This window comes from Mus caroli, chromosome 2, assembly GCF_900094665.2.
Source record: "Mus caroli chromosome 2, CAROLI_EIJ_v1.1, whole genome shotgun sequence".
Classification (NCBI taxonomy): Eukaryota; Metazoa; Chordata; class Mammalia; order Rodentia; family Muridae; genus Mus; species Mus caroli.
Window position 1 is genome coordinate 106,472,897 of NC_034571.1, and position 27,534 is coordinate 106,500,430.

Here is a 27,534-nt window from a genome sequence, read left to right on the forward strand (position 1 = left end):
AAGTATAGAGGAATAATAAATTGGGTTTGATTTCCTTCAAGCCCACTCTATTCTAGATAACTCAATAAACTTAGTTCAACAAATATCTAATACTCATGCCCCTGCTTGTCATATGGTCTTTCTCTTCCAAGAAGGATTCCTTAGATTTACTTTGTCTATCTAGAAACTAGCTTACTAATGATACATCCAATATAATAAAAGAAAATCCAGGGGAAATTTGTGCTAAGTCACAAATTATTTCTGATTATTTGAAGCTTTATAGTGACCCTAAAACTTATTTTTAAAGCAAAGTAATGTTTGTCGGTAGAAAACCAACTGTTTTCTGCCTCAGCCTCTTTGGAATATTCATTTTTCCATTTGTTTTCTTTGTCTCTTTGCCTCCATGTTTTTTTCTAGCTATTCAAGTAGAATGGCAAACCCCTCAGTTCATGGAAAGATAATTGGTAAGGAGAGCCTAGGTATTTGGTCACAGTTAAAAACTGATAGTTGTGTTAACCTAGCCAAGTAAGTGTTTGCGTTTCTGGACCTCTGAAATGAACCATATGAGGGACTATGTTTACCTTTACGACTTCAGAGTCCAGACACATTGCCAATGACATCAAGTTCACTAGAGGCTACCAATGGACTAAAATTTACAATCGCAGGGTGCTCAATGCTCCATCTGTACGTCTAGACTCTTGAAGATGCAGTGTACTGAGGCACAGAAAACAGTAGTTCTAAGACCTCTGATTCCCTTAGGAAATGCCCTTTACCCACAACAGTTTCTTTGAACAGTTCTTTCTGTTCAGCTCTGTCCTTAACTTCCTTTATAGCATATCAACCTAATAAATATAGGCATTAGAGAACATACCAAGAAGGATATAAAGACAGTTCACAAGAACATGCAACCCATAATCCGAATCATCAGTAAAATTGTAGACTGAAAAAATAAACACATCTTACCTTTTTTTTTTTTTTAAATAGTTTTCACTTGGTAATAAAAGAGTATATGGGGGGCAAGAAGACAATCAGTCTGGGAAATACTTGTGAGGGTTCGAATTCCTACCTCCTCTTAGAAACAATTTGTTGATCTGTATCAAATTTTAGAATGGGAATATTGCTTGAACAACTGTCAACCTTTCCCACAGAAAGGCATACCCATGACTGCATGCAGGTAAGTTCCTTTGGTGTTGATCGCAACATTCTTAATTGGCAACATTTGGGAAATCCCTAAAAGTCCCTCAGTGGAAGACACAAATAATGTCACATGCTTCAATGTGGCTTTACCTTAATTGACATGGGTTCAACAGGCATGTATTGCTGAACTGGGACAAAAGTCAAAGAATGAGAAACAAAACATAAGCAAGCAAGCTTGCACAGATGACCGCGTACACTTGCCTTTCTTCTCTCACTGGTGAGCCCAGGACCTCCTGTGCTTATGCTAGGCATGCTCTCTGTTGCTAAGCTACAATACCAAGGAGCTGCTAGCTATATTATATACAGAAGCTGGGCACATGTGGGCACATGTTCAGGTGTAGACTGTAGTAAAACTCCCATTGCTAGTGCAGGTAAATGGAGAGTGAAACCGGAAGACAAAAGAGAATTTTCACTCTTTGTATTTTTAAGCAGTCTATACTTCCTAAATATCAAAAGACATTTGTGGGACTGGGGAGATGACTCGGGTAGAGGAGGACTTAAGTTCAAATCGCAAGCACTCACATAAAAAGCCGGACATGGAATTGTGTGACTGGGACCCATCGAGGGATGGCGATAAACAGATGCTGTGAGCATGATGGCCAGCCATCTTAAAGGAATCTTAAAGGCCACCATGTCTTAAAGGAATATGGTGGAGCATGACAGAGGGAGGCACCTGGCCATGCACGTGCATCATTCACCACACACCATCTTCACCTCAAAGACATTTGTTTCCATCATTAAATATTCAAATCCAGAAAGGGAAAAGAGAAAGACAATCACAGCATAGATATCTCAGTGAACCCTTGATCTGTATCTTCGTTCTTTGGCTCCACGTCTAGCCACTTGGAGTCTTTAGCATAAGAGTTTTCAGTGTTTGGACCCTGCTGAAGCAAAGGAGATAGAACTGAAGAGTCCCTTTTCTGTCATTCAGCCTGCAAGTTTCCTTTACCTCCCTACTTCTAACACTTGCTCCCCGCAGCCTGCACGGACAGTCTGACTAAATTTGAAATGATCGAAATATGCATGGGAGTTTCTTTTGGTCCATTTAGAATTCTAAGCTCTCTCTCTCTCTCTCTCTCTCTCTCTCTCTCTCTCTCTCTCTCTCTCTCTCTGTTGTGTGTGTGTGTGTGCACGTGCGTGTGCATGTGTGTGAATCTGTGTGTATATATGTATGTGAATGTGTGTGTGTGTATGTATGTATGAATGTGTGTATGTATGTGTGTGAATGTGTGTGTGCTGTTATTATTGACTGTTTTGTTTCCATTTGTTTTCCTCTAGTCATTTAGCATAAGTGGAATTATAAAAGATACATATTCCTTCTCTCTCTTTCCTTTTCTTTCTCTACACTTAAAATTGTAGTTTGTTTGATACTGTCCCCCAATTATGAAGGAGAAGCAAGGCCCCTTGAAGTGTGGAGTGAATCAACCTCAGAATAATGGTTCATGCTTTCACTGTAGCCATGTGAGCCACCTGGGCTCAGGCATACCAGCCACTTTTAGCCACCCCCTTCTCTTTGTGTGTCTCTCTGCCTCCCAGAAACTTGTCCTGATGATGTGGTGGCAAAAGCACTATTTCCCCCTTGTCCCCAGTGCATACTGGTTTCCTTGATCAGAAATCGGTGAAGTACTTCCCACATGCCCTGTCCCCTGAAGAATATCGCATTAAAGTTGCTAGGAAAAGGTGTGATGTTTTCAGATTGAAGAGTTGGCCCTCATAGTGATCTACAGAAACCTCTCAGCTCCTCTAGGAAGGGAAAGGAAGAAGACAGCCAGTTGTTTCAGTTCTATTCGAGAGGCACCCGAAAGACCAGTTTCTGTTGGGTTTGAATCCAAGAGAAAAAGATGCCAAGTTGGGGGAGGCCGTGAGCAAAGGTGACTATGCTAACTAGTGTTCACCTATTTGCCGGTCACTCTTCCCTTTCTCAAGGCAAAGTATTTTGGAGGAAATCCCTAACTCTTGGATTCCCCTTGGGAGGAAAAAGTTGGAGCATGCAACCAGCATTCTGGCTCTTTGGAGGGTTGCCCAGGGACTGGTTTCTGTCTTCTAGACTTAAGAGTGCTGACAAGAACCAGCATGCACTCCATGAGTAGGGACTACTGGGAACAAGAAAGAGCTGGCTGGGTGGCTTGCCATTGCTACAGAGCACCTGTGGTGAACAGGCCGAGGCCAACACAGCTTAGTGGCTTCTCCCCTGGGTTATAGGAGAGGGAAGAGTAGAGGTTTCATACAGTGTTCTATTTTTTTTTCAGTTAATTTCTCTCTTAATCAATTCATTCTGTACATAGGACCTGACATACTCTAGATGCTTGGGGACATGGTAAGAACAGAAATAAATTAGGAACATTTTAATGTCTCTAGAGAAGTGGAGGTGCTCCAGACAACAGAGAAAGCAGCATAATAGGGTTGGGGGAGCCATTAAGACCTCTTTCATTGGGGATTTGGGAGTTCATATGTCTGCAGAATTTTCATCCATAGGCTTAAGAATTCATAGTCATTTGGCTTACTGGCAGGAAGCTTCCCTATTGACACCAATCTGTGAAGTTAAAGACCGGGGCAAATGACTATTTTTTCCCATAAATATACCAACACAAAGTAACGAGGCATATAGAGAAATGCAGAGGCTGAGACCAAGCAAAGGTACAAAACAGATACCAGAAATGAATTTGTAGTTCCTAACACACGTGATGTACTTAACAAGTAATTCTAAATAAATGTGATAGTGATGTTCAGGGAGCTGGGAGAAGGATGCAGGGGCAGGATGAGAGATTAACAAAGCCAGTAAGCTTTTGAAATGAGCGAATAAAAACTGTGAAGTAGTGAAATCGAATCACTGAGTTGAAAAATCACTACAAGACTTCAGAACCCAGGCAGAAGGGGTAGTCAGAGATCTCAGAGCTAAAGAAATTGTCTAGTCAGTGGAGCAAGAAAGAGTGAAAAATTCTAAAATGATAAATGATGTCACCCATCAGCACATAATGGGAAACGATGGGGGCAGAGGGGCAGAACACACAATTAAAGAAAGAAAATGCCTGAAACTAGATATGGAAATGAGTTTCCTGAATCTGGATATATCTAATGGACCTGAGTGAGAATAACCAATAGGACACAGAAGGATATGCTATAATTCAATTTTCAGAAGAAAAAGGCTGGGAAAAAGTTTTGAACACAAGACAAAAGCTGCTTGTCACATTAAAGGGCACACCACCATAACTGACAGTGAAATTTTCATCCATGACTTCTAGGCCCAAAGGATGCTATATTTGAAATACTAAAAGACTTGCAGCCAATGGTAATGTATGCAAGCAAACAACTGTCCCTTGGCGTGAAGGAAAGTAAGCAAAGATGAGTGGCAGCTGCAGAAGTTCTTCATCAGCTGACTTAGTAATGAGCTTTATGCAAAATAAGGCAGGTGTTTATTCTGTAAGCTGAAACAAGGGGGGATGGCACACACACACACAGACACACAGACACACACACAAGCATATGAGTGCAAAGCTCATTGGTGAAGCAAATATCCCAACAAATATATGATATGATAATGACTCTGAGCAAAGAATAACCATGCCACAAGGCTCTAGAAATGGTATAGAAAGCTTAACCGCTATGCATCTTTTGTTTTGTTTTGTTGTTTTGTTTTTTCTTTTTTGCTTTTTTTTTTCTGTATGTGTGCTCACAATTTATTGAGGCTTATGTGATTGGAGCTTGCATGAATGGACATACAACATCAAGGCTTTTTTTGTAATAAAAAATTTCGAAATAAATATGTATTAAAAAAAACTATGTCAAACACCAATGAATAATTGACATTTACAAATTTTAAGAAAATCATTTAGGTTAATAATTTTCATTTCCCCCACAAAATAAATAACTCTCTTAAAGCAGGAGGAAAAAGAGTCAGATGGAAACAAAGTCATGCCCATGACACAGTCATGATGTTATTCTCTGAGGAACTCTTTACCAAGATTAAGACAGAAAAGCATCTGAGGAGAATTATGGTACTGAATCGTCTGGAACCTGGGAGAGAATTTAGCAAAAGAAAACAAGTGGCAAAGTTGAGAAAAGCCTTCAATGGAAAGTCCACTCCCCTTGAGAAAAATGAATGAACACCCACAAACTTAACATTTTCAGGGTTTCAATATTTTCATATCAGTCTAACCTCTACCCCCAAATCCAACCCAACACCANAAAAACACCAAAAAAAAAAAAAAAAAACATAAAGGTGACAGGCTTAGCTGTCTATACTCCCTGTTTAGCCTTTGATGCCTTTACAGCCAACGACTGGAATGTCTGTGGTGTGGACGGGACCAATAGGAAAGGAGAACTGTGCCTCTTCTCTCTGAGCGGCACCTGTGAGCACTGTCTGCAGCAACTTGGCTTCCAGGCCTTTGTAGAGTCCCATTATTCCAAAGCGCTTGACTCGCTGGTGAAGAACAGAGAGAACATTCTGAAGACCTCCCAGGGTCCTGTTTTCTGGGTTCAGTCTATGATGTCCAAACCTCAGAATTGACTGTACCATCTACATGGGATAGGTGACTGTAGTGGCAATCGCTTTGGCTATTGCGCCAATGATGAACACATCCAGAGAAGAGAGCTTCATTCGCTTCTTTAGAAGCTGCCGTTTTAAGCCTTCATAGAACATGAATTGGATGGCAGGGTTGAAGACCAATAGCAAGGAGGGGAAGGTGCCATTCCACAGAGCCAAGATCCCTTCATCTTGAATAATCTGGTGGAATGCATCTATAATGCCTTTGTAGTTAGTTGGTATAATGTCTTCATTCCGAAATTTTGCCCCCTGCAGCTTCAGTCTGGTGTTTACCACCCAGAGCGGAGTTGTCAGTAGCACATTCACCACTCCTGCTACAAACCCAACCACGAGATCTTTTCCTGTAGAAGAACGCTGACCTTTGACCCACACTGCTTTGAGGCTATTAAAAGTGTAAAAATAGACAAAATTGGAGCAGCAGAGACTGGAAACATAAGCATATGTATTCCTTGCCATTATATCCTGAGCAATACCATATAACAGATCTATGTACAACTTACAGGTTATTGGTAGTATAAATAATTATTAAGCATATAATAAAGTGTATACAATAAAAGGCTAGAATATCAGTAGGTTTGCATATCTGCTATGGCCCTGGTGCCAGTCTTCTGGGAATGCCCAGGGGCAATTCTGCAATGCATTCTCCTAACAGGAATGGAGCCCACATTCTTCCCAATTGGAACATTGTCCAGGGTTGAAAGAATTTTAGGTCACAAAACAGGTCTCAACAAGTTTAAGATGTTGAAAATGTACCAAGTAGCTTTTGTGACGTCAATGGAATGAAAACTAGTAGAAGGAAAAGTGGAAAAAAATAAGAAACACGTCAGAGTTAACAGACTTCTGAGTAGATTGTGAGTTAAAGAGGAAGTCCAGTGGAATATAGAAAGAATGCTTGAGGTGAACAAAAGCAAAACACAATATGCTGAACCTCACTCAATACCAAAAATAGAAATAACAAAGGGTTTTATAAGTCTGAACGAGCACATTGAAAGTATCCTACCTGTAACTTCACACATTGTGTAAGTAGAACAGACAAAGCCCAGAGTCAGCAGAGGGGGAAACAATAAACATTGAATATGAGTATATAACAGAGGGATTGAACTCATGCTAAAAAATATATTAGAACTCTATTCCATGATGAACACAAGGGACAAATCTTTAAATGGAAAGAGACAAAAAAGAGAAGAGACCCGAGTTTGTAAACTCAAAACCAAAAGCAGAGTTTATAACCAATGCCAGAGAGAGAACAAGTATAAGAAACCAATATGAATAATTATATATATGTCCATATCTAATATGCCAAAATTTGAGTAAACTGCATGAGATGGATCCTACAAACCTGTAACCCACCCATGATAGTATCATGAAGAAATGGAAGATCTGAACAGCTTTATTCTGGAAAACTGACCAGAACTCAATATCTCCCAGGAGAGAAAACTCAAAGACTTGTAGTGGAGAAGTCTACCAAACCTTAAGGAAAATCCCAGGTCATCTCTTTACAAACTCCTCAAAACTCTAAAATTGCAACACTTGCAGGTTCATTCTCTTCATGAAATAAGGATTACTCTGATACTAAAGTCACTTCAAGAAATGCAAAGCACAGACCTTAGCTAATAGAGATGAATACCTCCAAGAAAATCCTAGCAAGCCAAACTAAAGATAACATAGGAAGGATCATAGTATAGTTACGTGGTTCTGTGATGCTCAGTGATGAGATATATATATAATCTGTGTGTGTATAATTCAGACACATTAACAAGACAAATATCACATCTTTATCTCAAAAGACATAGAGCACTTGACAAAATCTGACATCTGTCTTAGTAGAGTTTCTATTCCTGTGATAAAACACTGACCAAATGCTAATAGTCCATCATCAAAGGAAGTCAGGGCAGAGACTCAAGGCAGAAATCTGGAGGGAGGAACTAAAAGCAGGGATCACGGAGGAGTACTGCTTACTCATGACTTGCTCAGGTTGCTTCCTTATACAACTCAGGACCACCTGTCCAAGCGTGACACCACGCACAATGAGCTGAGACCTCCCACATCAATCATTAATCAATATAATCTCCTATACTCTTGCCTATAGACCAATCAGATAGAGGCGTTTTCTTAACTGAGTTTGTGTTGACAAAAAACAAAAACAAACAAACAAAGAATCAACCTAACTAGTACAAAACATTTCATAATAAAAAAAATCATACTGAACTAATAACAGAAGAGAATTACTTGAGCATAATAAAGAGCACATTTTATGAGTTTAAATGCAGCCTAACCAATGGCAAGCAGGCGACACCTTTGTCACTGAAATCAGGAACATGTCAGTGGCACCCATGTTCACACCTAATGTAGTAGTAGAGGGACTAGAGAGCTCTAGGCCAGAAAATTAATTAATCAGTTTATTCTTAGGTAATGTTCTCTTGCTCTCTATTGATTTTAGGAGACACCTCAATGACCATAGCATCTCTTATAAAGGAAAACATTGAGCTAGGGTTGGCTTACAGTTTCAGAGGTTTAGTCCATTAGTGTCATGAGACAAAGCATGGTAACTCACAGGCAATCATGGTGCTAGAGAGGCAGCTGAGAGTTCTACATCTTGAGGCAGCAGGAACAGAAAAAGACACTGGGCCTGGCTTGAGCCTTTGAAACTGCCAAGCCCAACCCCAGTGATGCACTTCCTCCAACAAACCACAGATCCTAATCTCTCTCAAGTAGCCCCATTCCCAAATAACCAAGAACTCACATATTTGAGTGCATGGAAACCATTCCTATTCATCCCACCACATTTAATTAATAATTAACTTACCCACAAAAGAGAAGAAACTAGAATCTTCTCCATAGATGCCTTGATTTTATGTGGGGGGAAGATAGTATTGGAAGTTTGCCATTCAGGATAAAGTTTACATCCTTACGATGTAAAGGTTTTGGAGCTGTGATGTGCAATGATGGGCACGTAATGAACAGTGAGCTACACCACACTCTAAACCCGAGGATCTTTAGATTAGAGTGCTTTCTATTGTGGACTTTCCATGCTAATAATTCAGTCACATAGAACAAAACTTTCAAAACTGAGAGAAAACAGTGATCAACCAAGAGGGTCTGAGACATATAATTGTGTATTCATTGTTTTTCTTCCATTTTTTTTTTTTTGTGGTTGTGAAGAGGAAACTGATTTATGGTAAAATGCAATACAGGATACTCATAAACTTAGAGGAATACTCAGAAACTTAGAGGAATGTGTGTGAAGGTCTCGCCAGAAGCATAAAGAGCATGTGGTACATATGTAGGGACAAAGCCACAATTACTTTGTGGCTGCCTGGGCAATGAAGTTGGGGTGGATTAGCTTGCTTCTATCTAACCGCCATCAGAATACATGTATCTTGCTCTCTGGGTCCCTCAGGTTTGAAGAAAGAGATCAGAGTAGCCAGTAGTGGCCCATTCCTGTAATCCTGCCCTCAGGAGGCTGAGGCAAGAGTTCATGAGTCCTAGGCCAAACTGGTCTACACCATGATGCTCAGTGTTTTAAAACCTAAAAGAAAAAAAAATCAGGGTAAAATATAAAATTATGGTAAAATACTTTAGAGATTTTTGTTATTTGTGTCAGGCCTTCTGAACTCTGCATGGCATTTTCTTTACTTTTAAAATGTCTGTAATTGTAGATACACTATTAAGTCATGCACCTGTGATACTAAGTCAGTTTTTCCATTAGCACACCAGTGAATCTAAAAGTCTTAATGTCCTTAGTGTGTGTTCTTTCTGAATGATCATTTGAGCTTCCATTTTCTGTTTCTATTTAAAATTACAGATCATCAAGTTATTGGATGGAAAGCGATCTCAAACTGTGGGAATCTTGATATCTAGTTTACATCTAGAAATGAAGGATATTCAACAGGGTAAGTCTTTCCCATCTCTTCACTCCAGCTTGTAAATTCCCTATAGCTTCTCCAGGCGTGTTAACAGTCCAAGACTACAGCTTCATCATGACATTTTCATACATGTACCATGTGGTTCTTCCACCTTACCTCTCCCCTGTTGCCTATGTCATCCCTCCTCCATCCCCTGCCAATCTACTTCCTATTCTGTAACAGTGTTCCTTTGAAACTTTTTGAACATGCCCAAGAGTTAGAATGCTACAGTGAGTCCCTGGTAACTAATACCCAGTTAGAATCCATTGTTACTTTTGTAACAGTGCAGTCCCTCCACCCACTAGATTGTTAAGAAGATCTCTCATAGACATTTTGTAATTCATCATGTAAAAACATTAGTATTACCAGGGAGGGTGAAGGGGCTTTTCTAAAGTACAACTGCATCATCATCTTCTTGAAAATGATTAACAAAAATCTCTCAGTATCATCACAGATACAGGTATTATGTATTTGGTTGGCTGTGTACAAATTGGCTCACCCTTTCTGCTGAACCGGTTTTCAGTAAGGACACCTTACATTGTCATTGATGTGTCAAGAGACACATCAATGTTTCTTGTCTTATACTTTGCCCACATTGAGTTTTTTGCCTGTGCCATGACCATGTTTTATCTCTCTATCTTCTGTGTTCCCTGTGAAGCATTAATTTAATGTAGATTTATACTGGGTAGTAAGGAATTCTCCGTAAATCTTGAACATGCTGCATGTTACATATACAGGACTTCTTCAAAGTTAGTATTGAACGATTCCTGAGGTTAGTAGGCACTGAGGACATCTTGTCTAGGTTTATTCCTTCAGTACAAATATGCAAGACATTGATGTATGAATTGAGTCATTTCTTATTCATTAAATGGAATATAACCAGAGAAAAACTCTTTTTTAAAAAACAATTAGGTATTTTCCTCATTTACATTTCCAATGCTATCCCAAAAGTACCCCATACCCGCCCCCCAACTTCCCTACCCACGCACTCCCGCTTCTTGGTCCTGGAGTTCCCCTATACTGAGGCATATAAAGTTTGCAAGACCAATGGGCCTCTCTTTCCACTGATGGCCGACTAGGCCATCTTCTGATACATATGCAGCTAGAGACACGAGCTCCGGGGGGTATTGGTTAGTTCATATTGTTGTTCCACCTATAGGGTTGCAGATCCCTTTAGCTCCTTGGTTACTTTCTCTAGCTCCTCCATTGGGGGCCCTGTGATCCATCCAATAGCTGACTGTGAGCATCCACTTCTGTGTTTGCTAGGCCCTGGCATAGCCTCACAAGAGACAGCTATATCTTGCTAGTGTATGCAATAGTGTCAGCGTTTGGAGGTTGATTATGGGATGGATCCCCGGGTATGGCAGTCTCTAGATGGTCCATCCTTTCGTCTCAGCTCCAAACTTTGTCTCTGTAACTCCTTCCATGGGTGTTTTATTCTCAATTCTAAGAAGGGGCAAAGTGTCCACACTCTGGTCTTTGTTCTTGAGTTTCATGTGTTTTGCAAATTGTATCTTGTATCTTGGGTAGTCTACGTTTCTGGGCTAATATCCACTTATCAGTGAGTACATATCATGTGAGTTCTTTTGTGATTGGATTACCTCACTCAGGATGATGCCCTCCAGGTCCATCCATTTGCCTATGAATTTCATAAATTCATTTTTTTAATAGCTGAGTAGTACTCCATTGTGTAAATGTACCACATTTTCTGTATCCATTCCTCTACTGAGGGGCATCTGGGTTCTTTCCAGCTTCTGGCTATTATAAATAAGGCTGCTATGGACATAGTGGAGCACATGTCCTTCTTACCAGTTGGAACATCTTCTGGNTNTATGCTCAGGAGAGGTATTGTGGGATCCTCTGGTAGTACTATGTCTGATTTTCTGAGGAACCACCAGACTGATTTCCAGAGTGGTTGTACAAGCTTGCAATCCAATCAACCTTCTCCACATCCTCGCTAGCATCTTCTGTCACCTGAATTTTTGATCTTAGCCATTCTGACTGGTATGAGGTAGAATCTCAGGGTTGTTTTGATTTGCATTTCCCTGATGATTAAGGATGCTGAACATTTTTTCAGGTGCTGCTCAACCATTCGGTATTCCTCAGGTGAGAAGTCTTTGTTTAGCTCTGAGCCCCATTTTTAATGGGGTTATTTGATTTTCTGGAGCTCACCTTCTTGAGTTCTTTATATATATATTGGGTATTAGTCCCCTATCTGATTTAGGGTAGGTAAAGATCCTTTCCCACAGAGAAAAACTCTTAATAGCCACTTTACCATTAAACACTTAACAGATTTTACCATTGTTTCTTACGGCCCCTCCTTTCTTCAAATGACAGCATGTCACTTTGTTATCTTTGCCACATTTTAAAATAAAAGCATTTCAAGAGTTAATACATAGATTGACTAGGAGAAAGTGAAATTGAGAGGAAGGGAGAAAAATCCCACCTTGATTTCTGTATTTAAAAAACTGTCTTTCATACTTGCTCCTTGGAAAAGCATATGAATAAAAATAGTATTCAGAAACCTAAGTCATTTACTTAAAATGTTTTATTATCTTTGTTTAAAAAAATATTTATTTATTTATTTTATGTATATGAAGACACTGTGTCTATCTTCAGACACAACAGAAGAGGGCATTGGATCCCATGACAGATGGTTGTGAGCCACCATGTGGTTGCTGGGAATTGAACTCAGGACCTCTGAAAGAGCAACCAGTGCTCTTAACTGCTGGGCCATCTCTCCAGCCCATTTTATTATCTTTAAGAATCACATTTTAAAAATGTGATGTAGCAAAATTTCAAAGCCAATTTGAAAGGAGAAGCAGTGTGAGAAAAGATCATTTGTGTCTTAGGAGCAGCAGAGGAGTAAAATGACTTTGGGGAACGGGGTCTGAAGTTGTAAAGGAAGGGCCGCTTCAGAGTGTCTGAGTCATGCAGTCCGTTCACCTAAAGTGAAACCCACTCACATGCTACAATACCACCCAGAAGATGCTGTAAGCAAAGCATAGTAAAGGCTTACATTCAACTGATGGCTGAATAAAGGGAGTTTGATTTAATGTAAGACCCAAGTCTTATTTTGGTATACTTTTATTAAGGAAAATATGTACAGGCAAAACATATTCTTTTAGAAATTATAATTAAAATGCGCTAGAGAGATGGCTCAGTGGTAAAGAACACTTGTTGCTTCTGTAGATGACCTGGCCTCAGTCCCCAGAACCCACGTCATGACTAACAACTACTGTAATTCTAGCCCCGTAGGATCCAATGCCCTCTTGGATCACAGAGTATTTAAATCGGTTGATTGTATTGTTTTTGGGTTCTCTCTTCACTCCCACACCCCACCCACACAGGGTTTCTCTGTGTAGCCCTGACTGTCCTGGAACTTTCTCTGTAGACCAGGCTGGTCTCAAACTCAGAGATCTGCCTGTCTTTGTCTTCCAGAGTGCTTGGACAAAAGTCATATGCCACCACTGCCTGGTAATAGGCTACTTTAGAACAAAAATTGTCTTAATAATAGAACCAAATATGTAAGTGGAATATTAAACTTGAAAAACATAGTAGTTGATCACAGTTTGAAGCAGAGGATATTTGAAAGTCTTACTGTGGAAAGGAGAAATTTTCATTGGTTGTAGAAGCCTCTAAAATGAACCTTGTGATCAGGATTTGATAGTCTTTTGATGAGAAACAAACACATAGGGTATAATCGTTGGAATGAGAAGATTTGCTGACTCTGATACAAGAGTTTTGCTGTTCATTTGTACTTCTAATGCACTTGGTAGATCCTAGGGAGATTTGATCTTATCTAACAATGTGGATATGACTTTTCCAGCTTTTAACATCACCCAAAACTTTGCTCAGTTCCTTTTGCATATCTGTCACTGAGTATGTCAGATTGCCATGTGGATAAGGGGCATTTGAATCATGTGATACAGCAATTACCAACTGAGGGCCATGTCCTTTTCCATGGCATTGCAGTCCTATCGAACTAAATGTTCATTGTGATGTGAACTAGATTTCATTTTGCCTAGATATTTTCAGCTCGCTACTCCAGTCAAGAACATGTGTATGTGACGCAAATAAGATCTTTCATTTCATCATTGGGAACCCTAATCATACCATAACGACTTCTGTGTCTATGTGTAGGATTATAGACTTTCCTCTGCTACAAACACCTGTGTCATGTTCGATGCATTTGGCTCCTATGTTCTAAAAAACTAATCTCAATGTCATCTCTTTACCTAATAATGTACACCAGATGAGTGTAGCAAAATAACCAGAGGTTGTGTCATTAAATTATTCCTTTAGAGTCATTGACAGATACTGGTTTTTAAATGAGGTTTCATTATGAATCCAAGTCTTATAGTGAATGGAAAATACTTGGCTCTGTGCTGTTGTCTTGTTGAAAAAGAATACCTCATGCTGATGCCAGCCTGAACCTTTAATCTAATGTGAGGGGACTGAGGCAAGATCTGAGTTGTTAAACTGACTGTTAGGTGCATCCTCACTGCTGACATGACCAAGGTTAAGAGCATAACCTCCACTTTCTGGACTTAGGGTCATATTTGTTAGGGTGCAAAGACAAAGGGCGTTAAATTGGTTTCTTGAGAAAGTCTCAAGAAGTACTGTATATGACCTAAAACCCAGTATATAAAAGTTCACATTTATTTCATAGAAGCAGGTTCTCAACTACAATATTGGAAACATCCAGGCAGCCTATACTATCTTGTTTCCCTCACAATGAATAGTCGGTCCATTGGGACTGAAATGCCATGAGATTTATGCTCCTGAGTTAGTTAACAGCAGGATCACATGACTCTTAACAACCTTTATCTACCTGGCAATCTGTCATTCTCAACAGGACATACGCAAAAGGAACCGAGTAAAGTTTGTTGCAAGTAAAACAGTTACCATGCCTGCTCATTGTTCCCTCTTTATCCTTGCCTCCACTTGATGTTATGTAGGCTGTTTCCCTTGTAAGACGTGATCGCTACTTCACTAGTTCAACACATGCATGGCAAACACAATAAATATGTTTTGAATAAGTGGTAACAATGGGCAGATAATGGTATGATTGCAAAGAAACAAGCAAGGGCAAATTCTGGTCATTAAACACCTGATTCTTGGAAAAGGTACTCTTCAGCTGACCAGCAGAGGAATGTGTAGGCATCTTTCAGCACTTCAGGGTTTTAATTTTCTAAAGGACAGTGGGTTTTCAGTGTCTTGCTGAGATTACAACTATCTGTGTGTCTGTCCATCCATCCATCCATCTGCCCATCCGTCCGTCAATCCACCTACATACCTGTCTGTCTGTGATGCTGAGGATCAAACCCACAATCTTGCACAGTCCCATCATTTGCTCCGCTGCTGAGCTATATCTCCACTTGCTACCGTCTAAGTATCAAGTATATAAGTAGGGGATCTAATGCTTACTTGTCTAGCGTTTAGTAGAGCAAACATGTTTGCTTTGTTTTAAAGACAAACCCTTCTCTGTGGACCACTGTCTATGAATATATGGTCATAATGTGAAATTCTGGGACTCTAAATAGCAAGACAGCACGTAACAAAGACAGTTCCTGTATAATTATATCAGGTTCCAAGGAAGTTGTCTGACAGTTAAGCACTGCTTACAACTAGATGAACTAATGTTCCCCAAATCATATTTAAAAGTCTTATTTTTGTGTCTGTTGAATTTAGTTTCAATTCTGAAAACCAAAAAGATTAAACATTGTTATACTCAACAAAATAGATTCTGTTCCAGTGCTTTCTGCCTTTGGCCTATACTTGGTGCCAGCCCCGACAGGCACCACAACTGCTTTAGGACCCTGCTGTTAGCACTCTCAGGAGGTCACAGGATATGTGATCAGCAAAAGAGTTGGCTGTGAAGTCACAGCCATGGTTTTCTGTAGGACTTGAGGAAAGGCCTAGAAGGTGTAGTGATGATGACATCAAGGAAAGGAGCCTTTCCAAGGGAAGAAAAATAATGAGATAACAAGTGAAAAGGGGGTCAGAACTGGAAGGTAGGGGCAGCAATCAAATGGAACTTGCTTCAGAATCTAAAATTCAAACCACAAGCAGCATGCAACCATGAGGGGGCTCCTAATATCATCACGAGGGATATACACATTATTAGGTCAGAAACAGAAGAAATCTGAGACTCATAGTGCCGCTGTGATCTGAACTTAAGTACTACAGTATCTTGGCGCTCTGATGTCCTGCATTCTCCTGCCAAAGTCTTTAATTCCTCTTTACACTACTGGCTTCTACTCTTTCTGCATTTCTTCTAACTAGCCACCATGGTCTTCCTTGATTCCTTAAGGAATCAATTTTTACCCTTGAATGTCCTGAACATTTAGTGTAGAAGAATTTTAGTCCAGAAACTTGGCTGCTCTGGCAAGGAACCACATCCAAAGATAATGATCCAGCTAGAATGCAGACACTCCATACATCTTTAATCCCTCTGGGTAGAATACTGACATTAGTACACATCTTTAATCCTAAACAATGATATCTTATTGAGGGACAGACAAAGTGATGAATCAGAGGAAGATTTGATAGAATGAATTGGAGATAGGCTATGAATTCTCATGAGAACAAACAGGAAAGAGAGGATACTTAAAGTGGAGTGAGGGAGAGAGAATTCAATGGATTTCAGTTCTGTTCAGTTGAGAGCAGTACATTTTAGAGACAGTCTTTCCAAGCACAACAATTCAGTCAAAAACTGAGAAGCCAATTTGAATCAGTCAGCTTAGAGAGGAGTTTGAGCCAGCAGAACTGAGTTGAACCAGCCAGCCAAAGCTGAGAAAGAGCCAGAAAGGGTAAATTTGTTCAGCAGAAAGTCTCGAAGGCTGAAACATTCTAGGCCTAGGTTAGCAGACAGAGGCTGGAAGCTGAAACCTTCATAGTCTGGGATTACAGAAGATTGGGCTGTACAGAGGCTAGGGATAGTCAGTTAGAAATGCTCTGAGCTCAGCCCAAACTATATATTTGTAAAGCTTAAGTATGTCTCTCATCGTATTACTTCCTTTGAGATAATACAAGATACATTTACTTTTACATTTAGCATGTACAGTGCATACCTCTTTCAAAAATGTGTTCCTACCTCCCAGTCTGTATAGTCAGCCCCCGATCTTTACTGTGGATTTGTGCTTAACCATCACCTCAAACAGATCTTCTCTGATTTGCCCTCCCTGATATTTAACCATGTGTTATTTTAGTTTTACAGAGCCCAATATTTTGTTTGTTTTGAGAATAGATTTTTCCTTAATTTACATCCACTCAGAATATAAGCTCCAAGAAGGAGAGCGCCCACAGATGTGAACCCTAGAAGCTCCTGTGTGTGTCTGATATGCACATGGAGATCATCAAGGGCTTGTCTGATGAATAAATGAAGATAGAGCTGGGAATGGTGTGATAGTTATCTGTGACTGCCATCCTGATCAGATTAAGAAACACCTGGGATGTGAGGCACCCTTCTGGACAAGTCCATGGTAAAATCTGCAGAGACACAGACCATGCAGAGATAGCATGCAACTCACGAGGGTTCTGGTTTATCAATTACTTTGTTGAAGGGTATTATTGGGAGGTGGTGAGAAGTAGGCAAGCTCTAGTTGAAGATGGTAGGTGACTAAGGTCATGTCCTTGAGGGCTTTCTCCTGTTCTCTCCCCATATTCCCCTTCTTTCTGCATCCTGTCCATCAGGATCTGAAGTACAGCTCTGTCATGTACCTTCTCTGGTGATCTTCTGCCCAAGTCTGTGAGGCCAACATTGATGGATGCACCATCTGAAACCCTGATCTAAATCCTTCCTCCTTTGTCTCTATTGGGTATTTGGTCATAATTGCAAGGATAGTAACAAATATCTGTGAGTAGATCAGTAGTGATTGACTTAGATGATAAATGATGAAGGTCAGCACATTCATATATTAATGTGAAAGGAAGACACAGACATGGGGTATTTAGAGAGAATAGTTACAGTTAGTGATAGAACTATAGGAGTAATGGAAACAAAATCTGGACTGCACCTTAAGCAATGAAAACCAACCAAACAAAAACAACAGGGGTGGGTGGGGGGACAAGAGGTCTAGCAGCAAAAACAGCATCGAGGAGAATATAAGTTCTGTTTTAGAGGATTTGAGTGTCCCTTAACTGGAGCTGTGTAAGCTAGTGTCTGCAGAACTCTGAAAACTCTACTATGGTGGTGTGTGAGTAAGGCTAGGCTACAGACATGCCACCCTTCAAAAGGTAACTCTGGGGTTTAATCTACTCAAAACTGCATGCTTCCTGAAGTGTAGAACACAGAATCACTACAGGAGTCATTCTGGAGGAAATGACTTTTTGTATTTTTATTCAATATAGAGTTTCTCTGTGTAACTCTGGCTGTCCTGGAAGTTGCTCTGTGGATCTGGCTGGTCTCAAACTCAGAGAACTACCTGCCTCTGCCTCCTGAGTGCTGGGATCAAAGGTGTACCACCACCTCCCAGCTTGGATGAAACGGTTTAAAAAGATGATCAGAGGTTTCACAAAGCCTGTGTTTGACCCACGGTATACCGAATAAGTAATTTACTTTCTCCTGGCTTTCCATCATGAGATGGAATGACTTATATTTAGAAGCACTTGGCATGTGTGGAGACAGTGACTGGCTACATGATTGCAAATGAGTGTTTTCATTCCATGTTAGTAATTCTCTCTTATTCTCATCCCAGGGGAGATGGAAAATTGCTGTTGACTATTTTTGATACAAACTTCCATATGCCTTGCAACACACTAGGTGCCAGAAACCTCCTGGCATTCATTTGGAATTTCCCGCACACTCAGAACTTATATTTATAATATTTAATCTGACAAAATAAATAAAACATTTTTTTTTCATTTGAGTTCCTAATGGTCTGGTCAGAAAGTTCAGCTGCATTGCGTCCTATGGTCTATGTCAGAGGCTCGGTGTGAGAAAGAAAGGCCAGCTTAGGAAGGCTCAGAGGCTGGAACCTACATCCTGGAGTCCTCGACCACTAGGCTTTGTTGCTTTGCACCAGTTAGTTCCAGAAATCCATGTCAATGCTCTTGGGAGGTGTCAAAAATGAATTTGATAAGGCACTGGGAATGCACTGTAAATTTTTGAAGACTTTCCTAAGAAAAATCTCACTGTAGTCTAAGAAGCCCTGTTCAAAAGTTTTTAGTCTCCACAGTATCCTTACAGCGAATTCTCACCAGTCTGCTCTTCTAGTGACACTTGTTGAGGTATGTTCTCGTATAGACATGCTACACAAGTGCACACAAGAACTAACACCCACACTCTGAAACACAGAAGATCTAAAAGTAAAAGGAGATGCTAAGATTTTAAATGTCTTGCTAATTTGGATGGCTTTGACTTTCCTTTTGGATATAATTATAGTGAAAAGGTGGACACTTTGAAAGTTTGTGGGACATAGCCCCTTGGCAAATACCCTTAGATTGTCTCATCTAGTCTGCGAGACAAAGTCTCTACCTTTCTCTTATCATTTACCTTCTGTGTAGAGTTTCTCTGAAGAAATCTCAAATCCAACTTGTTTATGTTGTGACATTTAATTTAGTTTAATTAGAAATACACCTTAAAGTTCAAAGAACTCCATTTAAGTTGTTCTCCCCATTACAAGCCACTGTGTATTGAAAGTAAAGAATATGAAATGGACAAAGACTATGAAACAGACACATTCTGAGGGAGCTTACCACCAAAAGTGCCTTGTGACCATGATCTGCTGGCATACCAACCCGATGACGAGGCCATTGTCAATCAGTTTCTTTAGGACTGATAGAGGCCAATTTAGAAAATTAGAAAAAAATGAAAGGCCTTTCCAATAGTTCCCTTTCTTTTCTTTTCCATGTTTTCTTTCCTCCCACTGAATCTATGACCCTTCAGGAGTGGGGCTCCCCTCTCCTCTCTCTAAGCCATTCTACATTCCTTCAATAGCAGGATGGAGTCAGAAAGAGGAGGCTGCTCCCTCCTTACACTTCCCTTCAGGCAATCCACCAAGAGCATCCAATCTGCTTGGAATGTAATTTGGCTCAAAAAAGCAGAACGAATGGAGGAACAGAAGCAGCTTAACCCAAACTGTTCCTCATTCCACTGCCCTCCGGAGAACAGAGGGGATGGAGACCAGGTGGCTTTGTGAATTCTACAGTCTGCCTTTCTTTGAGGTTTGAACCATGGACAATTGTAATTGTAGTTACATGATGGTATCTTGGGGCATAGTACATGCCTGGACTTAGAGGAGAGTTGGGGGTTTTATCCTATAAGACTGAATGATTTTTGAGGTTTTAGGATATATGAGCTAAAGGTCCCTTTTGTGGCCATTTCCACCCTTTTCCAGACAGCCCATATTTACTGTGTCTTTCACACCTGCCTCTCATCCTATCAGAGACTAAATTAAGGTCTTCATCAACTAACATGATACTTTGACAAGCAATCCAAAGTGCAGTAAAGACTGGAAATTACATTCCTTTGATATTTTTTATTCTTTATGTATTAAAGGAACTTCGTGATTCTTCATTTTTCAATGTGTTTTTCCTTCCATTTTATTGAGTTTTGGCACAAAGGATAAAATTTCCAGTGATTTGTATAAATTTTGTTTAAAATAAGGCATTCTCAAAATTCTTCCCAGAAATTCCGTGTTACATAACTCTGTTGGCATACTAGTTCTTTAGCATTGCTTCAGCTATGAAAAGATTGAAGTTAGGTCATTGTATTAGATAAACTGAAATTGCATGTTAGTGTTAACACTGGAGACAATAAAATATTAGTGAATATGGGTATTGGTAATATATACATGGATTTTTATAGCATAGGCCACATGAGATTCCCCTCATAGACTGCTTATTTATGTAAAAGGCCCATGGTGCCATAAAAAAGTAAGGTTTCTTTGTAGATTTTTGTCTGCTGACTGATGGTTCATTATCTCAAGGAGGTTTAGTTTATTTTAAGATTTCATGATTTCATGTTAAAATACTTTTCTAATGGTAAAGGCTGTACCTGTAAAGAGTAGAAATGTACTTTTGATCCAATAAATCCCTCCTCCATTGGAGGAAAGTTGATGACAGTACAACTGACCTCGACAAGTCATGCAGAATGATTTCATACCTCACCTTTACCATTCATAAAACCCAAGCAGCGGCCTCACCTTCTGTATATGAAGCTTAATGTGAAACACTGTGAGCAATGCTGACAGAGAGGAAGCTTACAGTAATCACTGCTAATCCTCAGGAAAGTCCGCCCACTGTCCGTCCTTACTCTCTGATGTAGTGGCCCGAGTTGTCTTTAAGCAGCTTTTTAGAGGGTGCCCTGGAGCATCTCACTTGGATATTAGTAAGGGTTTGTGAGGCTCTGGTCACCGAGGGGAGGAGAGACAGGGTGACTGGGGGCGGGGGGGGGGAGAGTATCAGAGCAGCGTGAGGGATGCCCCCTAGAGGAATTTGCTGTGAAGAAAAGAGACAGTAGGGGCAGGAGGTCTCACCTCAGAATGGTTCTTCCACACTGCCTCCACACTCCTCTCTGCCTGTCCTGTCCCTTCCTCTCACAGCTCCCTAGAGTGATGGACTCCATAGTTGAGAGGCAAAGCAGTGGAAAGTTTCTCTCTCTCTCTCTCTCTCTCTCTCTCTCTCTCTCTCTCACACACACACACACACACACACACACACACACACACCAGCATTCAAAGTCCACCATTGCCCTCCCATGAATCCCACCATTCTTCCTTTCTGCTTCATTGAGCCTGGGAGGGTAAAGTGTTTGTTTGTTTGTTTGTTTGTTTGTTTGCAATTTCTTGGGAAGGGCAGAGTTTTTAAAATCCGAATTCTTCTAATTAACTTTTCTTTCTCTTTCTTTTCTCTTTTGCTAACCAGTGCCTGTTGTTGATCCCTTAAAATGAAATCGAGTAATGTGAGCAAAACAGTTTAGCTTTAGATCTGCTGCCTAGCAGTTAGCATTGCCAGCAAAACAAGGTCACTGACAGAGTTCACTGACTGTAGCAGTCTGTGTTTCCCAGAAGATAAAAGCTCTAAGTCCTATGTGCTGGTTACGTGTCACTCTATACAAGGCAATCCTGTCAGCCACTTAAGGAAATACAAAAGCATAAACTGGGCTGCCTAACAGTTACCCTAAAAGCAGCAGCCATGGTGAGCCAGTGCAAATCCATCTGTTAGTGCATTCCTTACTTTGGATAACCAGACTTTCTTTGGCTAGACTATAAAAAAGGCTCTTGCCTGGAGATGACCCTTCAGGTAAAGTGAACATCTCCGAAGCTGGGAATATATCTCAATGGTAGAGCAGTTCTAAGCATGAGCAAAATCCTGGGGCCAATTCCAGCACCACCAAAAGAAAACCAAGGAACAAATATTTGTGACAAGTCACCCTTCGTGTTTTGCTTGGTTTTCTAGTTACACATCTTTCAAATAGCAAGCACTCTTATTTATTTGGACATGGTCCACTCAGCAATAGAGTTCTGGTCCAAGTGGAGAAGAACAGAAGGGATGAAAGAGCTCCTGTAGATTCTTCTTGCTTCTGTGACAGAGAACCAGTGAGGGGGTTGCCGTTTGTGTAAGACCCTGACCTTCACATGTGCCTCAAGCAATCGCATAGTTTTTATGTGCGCCTGTTAGTTTGAATTTGTGATAGCTGTCTGCTTTTTGTCCCTGCTGACGGTTATTATATCCTAATGGGTGAAACAGTACTCTAATGATCCTTGTGTATATAATCCTTGGAGTACAGAGCAGGCACCAGAGGATCACATAAAAATGTTTGCCTCAATTTCCCTGCGAAAAAAAGAAGCCCAGAAACCAGACTTGACCAAGTAACAGATTTTTAAAGGTAAAGGAACCCAATAAAATTCCCGGCTTTTCACAGCGTGTGTCTCCTTCCTTTTGACATATTGTGAGGTGTAGGTGAAATATTTGAACTGAACTGACAGTGTGAGGCGGGAACAACTAAGGAGGGAGGGAGATAAAAGTAAAACCCACCAGTAATGATTGATATTGCAGTAGCCAAGAACGGCTGGGGTCTCCCCTTTGTGGATTTGACACTTCACCTTTCTGACACCGTCTGCAGGAGTGTTGGAATAATGAGCCCTTTGCTGATGGAACCAAAGCTAGAATTACTGTAGGAAAGTCGTGTGGCTTGCGCGAGAGATGTTTGAGCAGTCATTGGATGATTTGGTTCGTAAAATGAGAGTTGGACATCTATGCGTGGAGGACAGGAGAGTGACAGAGAGAAAGAAAGAGAGATGAGTTTGTTTGCTTGCTGTTTTGTTGTACTGACAATTAGTCCCATGGCCTTCTGTGCACTAGCCCATTACCATCACCCACATCTTCAGTCAAGAATGCATATTTTCTAGAATAAAATGGAGGAAGCAATCTGATCCTAGGAAACTCCACAAACCTTTTAATCCAAGACTGTGGTCAGCAGTTAACTAATTAAATAGGTTTATGTAATGGTTTCTAAGTTGAATACAAATGCTTGCAGGACTGATTTGATGGGGTTTATCTATGTCCTTATTCTAAGGCATTTCAGACATATGGATCCTGCCACCACCCCCAACACCTAGACTACCTTTGATGAATAGGAAACTCAATTATGTCCAAGTATGACAGCTCTCCCCAGAGACCTGAGACTTTTACATTTTCGTCCTGTGACTCACCCTAAACCTTTCATGAACTTTGCTATAGGAAGGAAAAAAATTAATCTCCTGAAGATTCCAGGATTAACCAGATCTCTTGAAACTGCTTCCTCTGTCTTTGAATTCTAATCTTTGGATCCATATCTATTTGACATGATCGGCTTTACTGGAAACACATCAAAAGGACCAAGCTGACCTTCTTTGGTTTTGTTTGATTCTCCTTTAGCATTCTCTTCTCTCTGCTCCACTCCTCCATGGACCGAGGAAGAAAGATCTGTTCTCTGTGTGCTTCTGTGGGGGTGGGGCCTCTCCCTTGATCTGGTTTATTGAAACCTCGGTATGGTTTTACCTCCCAGTTCCTTGAGTCTCCAGAGCTTATCAGGGATAGCACCAAAGAGTGCTACAGAGATCTACCCTATTCCCAGTTCTTTCTGTCTGCATCATGTAGATTCTCCATACCCTAGCCACTGCAGTAGGTGCCAAGCTGCCCAAATTTGGGCCTGTCTAGTACACACCTCAGCACAAAACTGCCCAGCATCTCCAATGCTTATCAAGTGCACTTGTTGAAAAGCTCATATGAAATCCTGTCTCAATTCTACCAGGTCTCATCCTCAGCCACCTGCACACCCATCACCTTGGTCTCTTTACTCAATTGTTTTCAAGTCGTATGCTTTCCAGAACATTCTGTGAGCCTGTCCATACCACCTCCCTTCACTGTCTCCCACCCTTCCAGTTTTCACATTTTTCCAATTTATGTTACCTGGCACTTATTGAAATCTAGAAATTGTCTTTGCCCGAGAACAGTTTGGCTTATTTAATGATGATTTCCAAATGGGTAGTGTAGGCACCTGCCTTAAGTAACATACCAGTTAACTTTAACTGTCACTTTCCTCCTAAAGCGACATTTCTTCTTAAAATGTTTGTGAAGGTGGAGTGGTGGGAGCAGCACCTGTCTTGTTCATTCTTTAATAAGGGGAAATTGTTTATTAAATGTAGTCATGTCCATCTTTCAGGACTGTATCTTCCCTGTCGTGAGACAGTAAGTAAACAGCATGGTTGTGTAACCCATTTGAACAAACCTAGATTTATGGAAAGAGACAATCAAGAAGGAGCAAAGCAAATTGAATTCAAATATAATATGCTGATTTGTCTAAAGCCTGCCCTTCTTCACCTTAGTACTCCAGTGTGGATTTTTGTTTTGTTTTGTTTTATTTTGTTTTGTTGTTTTTTGTTTTTTGGGTTTTGTTTGTTTGTTTGTTTTGTTTTCAAGACCCAAAGCTCTCCTTAACAGGAAACTTTCCTTATATTGAGCAAGAAATTCAGTCTTTGGGAGCCCTGCATTATGTCCCCTCTCCCCACCATCTCTCTCTCTCTCTCTCTCTCTCTCTCTCTCTCTCTCTCTCTCTCTCTCTCTCTCTCTCTCTCTCTCTCTCTCTCTCACACACACACACACACACCACTCTTTTGTAGTTATTTTATTCCAGGAAGAGTGGGCAGAGTGCCTGAGGAACCATCTCTGGCTCCAGGACTCAACCGATCTAGTGGAGGAGAGAAACTGTTGTATAATTAGGACAAGGCATATTCTTACATTGCACTCCATTGACAATATGATGAAGTACTGTGGCAGATGAGGACTCTGTTCTGAAATTCAAGTCATCCTTCCGGAGCAGGGTACCTCTGAGTCCTGGGCATCGATAGGTGAGGAAAGAGAAAGAACTAGGGTATGATGAGAGATGGGGAGTTTTCCCAGGCTGCGAGGAAGAGGAGGTCAGAGATGAGACTACCAGAGTGCATGGAGGACAGAATGAGTTTTAAAACCAGGATGAGGAATTGAATCTCATTTAATACTTGAAAGAGGGGCAACTGAGTATTGTAAACTCCAAGTAATCTTAAGACATGTATTAAACAATATCTGTTGGGGTGAGAGCTCCATGATAGACCATTTTCTTAGCATGTGCTAGGCCCTAGGTTCAGTCTCTAGCACTGCAAAGAAACAAACCAACAGGTAGCTAATGAGCTGACCCACTGATTAATTCATCCCCTCATTACTTAAACAGATAGCCAGCTATCTGCCTCTGGTGGTATGATGAATGATGGCTCATGAAAGGATTGGACCTAGAGGGCAACACTAGGTTACCTGTATCAATAGGTCTTGATGCATTGCATTTTATTTAAGATATTTCAGATGATAATCCTAACTTTGAGATATCTGAGCCTGTACTTGCCATGTTGATAAAGCTTCCTGAGTTATGCCGTTGTTTGATTCTTATAGGAAGGGCCAAGAGAGTCTCATAGGAAAGACTATCCGAAGCTCTGAGGAGTGATTAGAACTTGGAATTACAGTATGAATTCCTGGGAAGTCCAGTCTTCTCCACTTCTTAGAGGCATTAGGAGATAAGGCATTTATATACAAGTTTGTGTATTTGAAGTCATATTCGTCATAGGCTGTCCCTAGGTTCTGTCATGAGCTTACTTTTTGTGCTGTGGCAACCATATTAATACACACACACACACACACACACACACACACATATATATATATATATATATATATATATATATATATATATATATTACTTTGCTCAATATTATCTTTCAGTAAGGAGTAAGGAATATCAGGTCTGTTCTACACATAACCCCAGGTCCCAACAACCTACCTACCACTTGGCTCTTGAAATGAATAAGGTTCACTCTGTTTGTGGGAGTCATTTTGGTCTTCAGGACCCACCACCCACCCACCCACCTCCCCTACAAAAGAATCTTGCTTTTGCAGTTATCTCTCCCTGAAATGTTTTTCTGCCAAGATATTGATTGACAAAATGAACCTTTTGTTACAGATCTTAAAAGTCATCTCCCTTAAGGAGCCTTTCTTGATCACATGATGCCCTGCTGTCCATCTTTGCCTGCTTTGTCCATTGTTGTTGTTGTTTTTTTTTGTTTTGTTTTCCTGTCCTTTTGGGTGCTAAGGATCAAACCCAGGAAGCTGTGCACACTAGGCAACTGCTCTATTGCTAACCTATAGCCCCAGCCCAGGTTACTTTCCTTAGAGCTCATTGTCACCTGAAGCCTTGCAATCCCCTCGATCTGAGAGATTAATATCATGAGATCAGATACTTTGAAGTGTCATCAACATTTTTGCCTTAGCTATCCATGGCCTTGAAAAGCAATTTCCAGAAAGCTAATTTTAAGGCACACTAAATAAGTGATTATTTGGTGCCTGGGGGGGATGAGTGACTGACTAACCTTCTCCAGAGCTCAGGCTCTTTCTAGGCCCATCCTTCCTTCATATCTTCTTCTTGCTGCCTGATACACAGGAGTACAAACCACAAAACCTTGTATCTCTTTAAAAATCAGCCCTGTGACTGTTTAAAACCAAGTATTTACTCAGTGTGGAAGACTGTGCAAGACTTCAGCTCCTTTTTTTCTTGGTGACAGAAACGGTTTGATTTATTTTCTCTAAGCCCAGATACAGCCTTCAGGGTGTATATGATTCTTTTAAGGAAACATTCCCTTTAAAAACTTCCTTTATATTTTTGTCTTTTTCTTATTCATTTATATCAGTTATTTTTTTTGTTTGTTTGTTTGTTTTTCGAGACAGGGTTTCTCTGTGTAGCCCTGGCTGTCCTGGCACTCACTTTGTAGACCAGGCTGGCCTTGAACTCAGAAATCCGCCTGCCTCTGCCTCCCGAGTGCTGGGATTAAAGGCGTGCGCCACCACGCCCGGCTTCAGTTATTTTTTTAAAACAGAATGTTGGGGTTCACACAAAAGAAACATTGTTCCTGGCTTTTTTGGGGGGTGTGCGTTTAAAAACAACAGCCATTCAGAAATGTATCACCCATTGGACCAATTAGTGCATCTGTATTATCATCACCAACAATGTGCGAGACCTGAGAGGCTAGGTTCTCTCATTCTTTCCTCAAACCACGTTGGGATGGGGGTAGGGTGGTCACCCTGGCTTTTCTGGAAGTGAAATTTTGTCCCTTCACAGAACCTTGTCAGTAGGCTCTGAATCTTCCCCAGTCCCCATCCACAAGTCTAGAATTAGCTTGTGGGTGAGCTTGCAAGTTAGAGAGAAAGTGGCCTACGAAGGAGTTTTCAATATTCTTCCTGGTGTTCTATGAAGGGACATACTCTTAGCTCAGCTAACAAATTTTATAAAAAAAAATTTAATGTGTTCCTGTGATTCTGAATGACAGAGGGAAGGAAAAAACAAAAGACAAAATAAAACAAAGCAAACAAACAAACAAACAAAACAAATTCAGAAGCAAG

The 27,534-nt window shown here is 40.6% G+C and overlaps 1 protein-coding gene and 1 pseudogene across 4 annotated transcripts in view; one reads left to right on the forward strand and one right to left on the reverse strand.

Annotated features, from left to right (window-relative positions):
• Positions 1-27,534, forward strand: part of Fmn1 (formin 1) — a 371,650-nt gene that overhangs the window by 209,915 nt on the left and 134,201 nt on the right. For all 4 annotated transcript variants that reach the window (XM_029474561.1, XM_021149455.2, XM_029474562.1 and 1 more), the window contains one exon: positions 9,525-9,612. In XM_029474561.1, the coding sequence (XP_029330421.1) occupies positions 9,525-9,612 (88 nt within the window). The remainder of the gene's footprint in view (positions 1-9,524; positions 9,613-27,534) is intronic.
• Positions 5,426-6,175, reverse strand: LOC110289362 (annotated as a pseudogene).